At 38.6% G+C, this 6,997-nt stretch overlaps 1 protein-coding gene across 1 annotated transcript in view; it reads left to right on the forward strand.

The window, feature by feature from the left end:
- EPHA6 (EPH receptor A6) overlaps positions 1 to 6,997 on the forward strand; it is a 334,811-nt gene that overhangs the window by 282,732 nt on the left and 45,082 nt on the right. Inside the window, exon 12 of the mRNA XM_014307568.2 lies at positions 4,637 to 4,698. Within this exon, the coding sequence (XP_014163043.1) occupies positions 4,637 to 4,698 (62 nt within the window). The remainder of the gene's footprint in view (positions 1 to 4,636; positions 4,699 to 6,997) is intronic.

The raw sequence follows: 6,997 nt of genomic DNA on the forward strand, positions 1-6,997 counted from the left end.
AGATTGCAGCATATTCTGGGGTGCCATGACATCAATACAGGTTGTTTGTCATTTTCTCTGTTTCTCTGGTTTTGTTTGAGTGGCACTGCAGTACAGCTGAGTGGGAGAACTGCAGTGAAGAACTTTCTTCAGGAAAGTTGTCCAAAGAAATCAGCCTTCTGTCACAGGGTGGGAATTGCCTCAAAACAGTGAACAACCCCTGCCCCTTCTATAGATTCATCTCAGTTGGGATAAACTGAATTGCTGTCCTTTTCCTGCATCATTCCAAGCCCCAGTGCTGCTCTTGTGTGTTCAGTGTGGCTTTCTGAGATGCTGGAACTCTGAAATGATCTCCCAGAGCCATAGTTACTCCACGTGAAAGGAGGGAAATCTGCTTCAGAGAATATCCCACAAGTGTGTGGGACAGGAATATTTATGCTTTCCCAAAAAATCTGAGAACAGAGAATGTGGGGATGGTATCAGTGTGTGTGTCATGTATAAATGCAGTTATTATTTCATGTTGTTATCTTAAATATGTAGTAAAATGATGCATTTGCTATAATGTGCTGCAAATTATAAATGTGATATATGTAGTGTGTAAAATCTGTATTTAGGGTTCAAACCTATTGCCTCAGGACACTCTATAATTCCTCTGCTTTAAAAGTTCTGTTTTCTCCCAGTACTCCCCACTCCAGCAGTGCATGTAAAACTGCTGCAAGTCTGATTTGTTTGACTGATTTGATCATTGAACCAGCTTCAGACATTTTTATTTCATCCTCCCCCAGTTCAAACTAGAAGCTGTGTGCTCTCCTCCAGCAACACCTACAGTTTTTAGCTCCTTGGTTCCAAGCCTTCAGCTGACACCTTTTTCAGTGTCCTTTTTCCATTCCTTCTCTTGTGTGGCTCTTGGCTGCAAAATTAACTCAATTCTTCAGATCCTTCTCCTGTATCTGTGTGGAAACACCTCCCTGAACTGGGCAATTCTTTGGGCTGGAGATGGGTGTGTTCCTAGTGTGGAAACACCTCCCTGAACTTTGGGCTGGAGATGGGTGTGTTCCTATCCCAGAATGTTCAGACATTTATGGAGGTCGTTGTCACTCCCAGGAGTGCCTTGGCTGCCATCTGTATCCTGCTGCTCTTCTTCCTTAAACCTGTTCATTCTCCATCTTTTGTGCTCTAAGCAATCCTGGGAAAATAATTCAATGCCTTCCAGCATTGCAGTAGCCTACACCTTGATAAAATAATCAAAGATTGCTTCTCTGTCTCAGAGACTTCTTTGCCCCACTCTGATTTATTCATTCCTTTTCTTGTTTTGAGGATGAAGAATTCTTAGTGCCATGAGAACAATGTAATTTTTCATAATCTAAGTAATAGGCTTTTTTAAAAATTTATTTAGATGCAAACACTACACTAGTTTACAAATCTCCCAGTACTATTTTTTAAAGTCAGTTTTGTAGTCCTCTTTAAAACTAAAGCAGTATTTTGTGTTTGTAAAGGCGTCAAACACATGCAAGTTTTTCTGGTTTCAAATTGCACTACTCTGTAGAGGATAACATACTGGCAATAGAGCCAGTGTTGTCACTTTGATGGTAAAAGTCTCCACTGGATTCTACTGTGTACCAGAGTTTTTTACTTTTTAAGCCTTCAAGCCACCCTAACAACAGCTGAGACATTTTCAATCCACAGGTGCTCCAAAGACAAATACTGTGCTGACTAAAAATGTCACTGTCACAGTCTGGCTTGGAATACATAAATAGCTCCGGGGATGCATTAGACTTGCAGCCAAAATCAGGTGGCTTTTATCAAGTGCTGTCACACTAAAGACCAGATTATTTGAGAATTTAGGTTTGGGTTCCAGATTAAAGATTTTTGCTTGAGATAATCAAGTGATGGGGCCAGGTTTATTTTCATGGTGTCTTGACACATTGTAGTGTCTTCACAAAATCCCACCTCAAATTCATTTGTAATTTAGGTAGCATGATACAGACTAAGTCAGTAGGAATCTATCAGCCTAAGTGACTGAATTTATTCATGATTTGCTGATTTCCTGATATTCAGCAACCCGTTAGAAGGAAAATGCTGCATTTTCTGGTGTATTTAGTGCCATTCCTGTGCTGTCACTTGGAAGAGCTGGTTTTGTGTTAAGGCATGTCATTTAAAGTCATTCAAGTTGAGTGATTTAAAACCTCATTGTCCAGTGGAAAAAATACCAAAATATCTTCTTTAAATCCACAGATTAATGCATATAAATATTTCATAGTTACTTTAACCTGTAAGCCTAGGGTCTGAGCAAAAGGAAGTACAGGTGGGGGTTTTTGGAGGGAAGACTATTTTGTGAGAGAATGTAGAAGAATTAATAGTTCTGTTTAGCAAGTATGAAAATAATTTGTGTTGAAGGATGTGAATCTAAGGAGCATAAAAGCTGCAATGAGGGCCTGTGAACCTCTAGAGAAAATGACAGCTTCTGGAAAGTGTAGAGTGCCAAAGGATTCCCCACAGGAAACCATGAGTGCTTTTCTAAAGCTCCACTTGTCCATCCCTTCAAATGCAAATTTTCTGTACAGGTGTTTTAGTTGTTGATTTACCCAGAAATAGAAATTTCTGACCGAATATGCCATCTGAAAGCCAGCTTTACACCCCTACTTATTGAAAAATGCTATTGTCTGCATCAATTCAGAAATTACTACTTGCTCAAGAGGGTTTTGCACAGTGGAAGATTCTCTAGCATCAGGTTGCAGGTTGTTTACTTCTCTAGGTTTTAGGATTTTCCTTTCATGTGGAGGTGTCAGTCCTGTGACAGTAAAGAAATGATAAAGGGAAGGGAATCTGGGGCATTCATGTGCTTGAAACTAAAGAGAGTGGGCTGTAGAACCAGTCATCATTAGCAAACTGAACTAAAGGAAACATGAATTTTTAAAACCTCTGATCTCTAAGAGCTTAAAAGGGATGTATCTTTTAAGTTTATATTGCAAAACCAGGGTATAACCAATGGGTGCAGATGAAAATAACTGATTTGGTGGCAGATGCACATCAGCAGCTGAGGCTAAACATTCAGTGAAAAAGAAAGAAGCTGGTTATTCTTCTCACTTCCAGGGGCTATCCCAAAAGACTATCAAGGCACCTGGGAACTTTCACCCACATACACACACAAATAATTAGTATTGTGATGACACTATGAAATGTTTTATTCGTGCAAGATGTGAACATGAATACAGAAATAATCACAAATTTTATTAGAGGAAATGAGGGAATATTGATAGGAACTACAAAAAGACCAGACTAAGCTCTGTGAATGGGCATTATCAAGAACCCAAAACTCTGGGTCAGCATGCTGGAGCAAACACAGAAATGGATCATTCACTTTTTTAGATTGAAGGGAAACTGTAACAGCTCAGGAGAAATACCTGGCTGTGGCCTCTTGTACATTGTGGACAGTTTAATAAACACTTCCACTATTAACCAAACTGAACAGAAATGGACAATTGTGGTGGAATAATCAAAATGCCCTTCTATGTTTTATCAGCCCAACACTGTGTTTGATTCTCATCCCTTCATCCAAAAAAATCACAAACATAAATTGAGCAGAAGAGGGAAAAAAAAGAGATGAAAGAATCTTGTTTTGGGCTTGAAAAATATTGTCCCAGCTAGTGTGGAACTGAGGAAGTGAAATAGTGGACTCACAGTATCACCACTTGGCATAGCTCTGGTTTCCCACAAACCCCAAAAGAGATGGGCATCCCCAGGAAAAGAAAAGTCTGCCATTTTAAGCCCTTTCGCCTCCTTCCTAATCTTATTAACATTCTTCTTCATTAATTTTTTTGTGCAGAATGGCTGCTTTGTGGTATTAACAATTCTGAGAATTGCTGTGCAGCCTGGTTGGCAGCCCGATTGCCCTCTCCTGTCAGGCACCTACAGAGGGTTTGTTTTTAAGGGTACCAGCAGTGAGCTGATGTTTAAGTTAAGTACACACCTGAAAAGTGTATCTTCAGATTTGGATATCCTTTCAAGAAATAAATGTAATGTCTTGTTCTGCTTCACTTTGGATATGGTGCCACCCTGGGCCTGTGCTGGTTGAGCAAAACCTTGATATGAGCAACACTTGATTTGTGTATATTTTAGGTATCTACAAAATATACACAATTTTTCATGAATTCAGAGTTTTGCTGGATTATACACACCCAATGCAGATCTAGGGGAACTTTTTTTTTTTGTGACACCACATTCTATCTGTCTCCTATGTTCCTAAGTCACTGAGATATTTTTCTTTGAGAGGAAAATTATGACCCTCAGTTTGTAATTACTCGGACATGGCTTATGAATATTTGGGTTTTGCCTTAATTCAAATACATTCCAAAATATTACATGGCAAGTTTTGCTATTTGGAGATAGCAGGCTCTTCTTTGATCATTTTTTAAGGGAGAATACACCAAAGTGAATGATGGGCATTCAGCTAATCCAGTAAGAGCAAAAGAAAAAAAGAAGGGCATAGGAAATAATTCTTAGGAGTAACACAGGGAATTGTGCTTGTGATATAAATGAGAATTTTGGAAATATTTTATATATTCAGCTACTGTGAATAACCTCTGCAGAACAGCTAGAATTGCAAAAGCCCCATAATACGTGCATAATGCTGATGTGTCTCTTTGCTGTTTTGCAGGCAGACCAGTAATGATTGTAGTTGAATACATGGAGAATGGATCCCTTGACTCCTTCCTGCGGGTGAGGTGCCATTTTCTGATGACATTTGAATCAGAAACCATTCTAGGTTAAGATTTTAAATCATTTATCACAAATTAATTTCTACATAATGTTATTCATGGATTTCTAGTGAAGAACAGAAGCCTTTTCCCCAGGGTATATTTCTGAGGTACAGTAATGCATTAGAGCATGGCTGGAAAAAAAGAAGATTTAAACTTCAGAATATAATTGATTTCTTCTACAAAAGTAGTTCCTGTATTTAGCAAAATGTATTTCAAATTGTTTTTGTGAAAGAAAAGATAAATTGAAGCATAAATGCCTGGCCTTATGGAAGTGGTTCATTTTTCTCAATCACCTTCAAAAATACTCTGTTATGATTTTTTTGGTTGGTGAAGCGTAGAATATACTCAGTAATTGATTTATAATATTTATGGCTACTTGCATTTAACAAATTGAATTAGAAAACAGTTCATGGGTGAATTGTCCTGGCATTAATTAACCCCCAAAGGTCCTTAGTAAACATTAAAGAAGGGCTACAGAAAATGTGAGTAATATGTTGGCAAAATTGTATTTCATTCTTTTTAGAACTGTAAAAGGAAAGGATGACCCCCCTCTGTGAGCTAAACTTATCCTAAAATAGTCCATTTTTAACAGAACCCTGGAAATGCTCCAGAGACCCACTGACCTAAGAACCTGTGAATAATTTTAACGTCAAGTATCTCAGATTTGTCTTTAGAAAACACCAGCCCTCAGTAGCCCACTGTCATTTCCATCCTGCAGAATGGTAAATCTGGGCTTGTGGGGAGTCAGGGGCCTGTGGGTTTGCGAACCTGTTTGAAAGGGTGTCCCAAAGGAGAGATGTTCACCAAGGAAATACTGGCTGTGGAAATACTGGCATGAAAATCTTGGCGATGGTGATTGAAGGCACTTCTGTGGTAGCAGGAGGAAGGAGCTGCTTGGAGAAAAAAGTGAATAAGTAGGAGGGAAAATCAGCCAGCACTTCAGAAAGATTTACATGAGAGTGGAGAAAGTCATGAAGGCAATACTTATTGGGAAGGGGGGAAGCCACCAGAGAAGAGCTATTGGAGCAAGGGATACAGCCCTGAGTACAGCAGAGCCACTGCCACAGATACCTCCAGACCCTGATTCTCTTTGCTTTTTGGTCTGGATTATTCCATAGTAATTTTTCTCTGACATTTCTTTGTTGTCCTCCTCATCTGCTCTCCCAAATAATTTATTTTCCGTTGTCAAGACACATGATTTCCTCATCTGCTCTCCCAAATATTTTTTTATTTTCCGTTGTCAAGACACATGACAGATATCTGTTATGTTGTCAGAAACATACCAGCAGTTTCCTGTGATGATTTGCTGATTTCTCAAAATCAAGTTATTTTTATGGAGCATTTGATATCATCTATGTCTTGGACACTGGGTAGTTTTTTAAAATTACTCCCCTTTCCTTTCTGGCTCATGTTTCTGTCCATCTGCAGCACAGGAACTGCCCCTGATTTGAGTACCTGCAGCTTTCCTGCTCTGTGATTTTTCAGCAGTGCCCCAGGAAGATTTGTCTGGGCCTGAAACATTGTTCTATGCATGTATATGTGCATGGAGAATTTCATAGAAGAGAATAGAACCAAGTCCTGAAATAATTCATGAGAGAGAATTACCTTTCTCTGAACTGCTCTGCTGTGATATCTACATTCCAGGTTTATTTCACATGCATTCATGTATCAGAACAGTTATACTTACTAGGATACTTTAATAGAAAGTGGCATCAGCAGAATTATGATGTTACTGTGGAGCAATGATTCTCACATTGCATCAGATATATTTGGAAGCAGAACTGCTGGGGGGAAATGTGAGCTAATAATTTCTGCAGCTGTTTTTCATATATATTATTTTACAGCTTCAATTCATACTTCTGATATGGGTTATTCTTCTAAAAAGCTCTTTAAATGTACTTTAGATAATATTCAACATCCCAAAGCAGTGTAGATATATGTCAGCATTTCTGTTTATAATTACCAGAGCAAATGGCTGCAAAGTAACCTATTTAAAAAGAAATCCAGCTGCTTCATTAATAATAGTTGTTTCCTGCAGATATAAGTCCACATTTTTAAAAGCTTTTGTGAAGATACAAAGCAGCAGAGAGGCTTTATCTTTAGCAATCCTAATGAAAGGCGTTCAGTGACTATAACAAATGTTGTGGGATTTGGAAGGGCTTATCACATAGTCTGTCTTTCTTATTATTTAAAGGAATCAATTGTTCCAGTGCAAAGTGGTTTTACACAGAGGGGAAAAAAGTCCATTTCTTTCCTCA

This window comes from Geospiza fortis, unplaced genomic scaffold (assembly GCF_000277835.1).
Source record: "Geospiza fortis unplaced genomic scaffold, GeoFor_1.0 scaffold72, whole genome shotgun sequence".
Taxonomy (NCBI): domain Eukaryota; kingdom Metazoa; phylum Chordata; class Aves; order Passeriformes; family Thraupidae; genus Geospiza; species Geospiza fortis.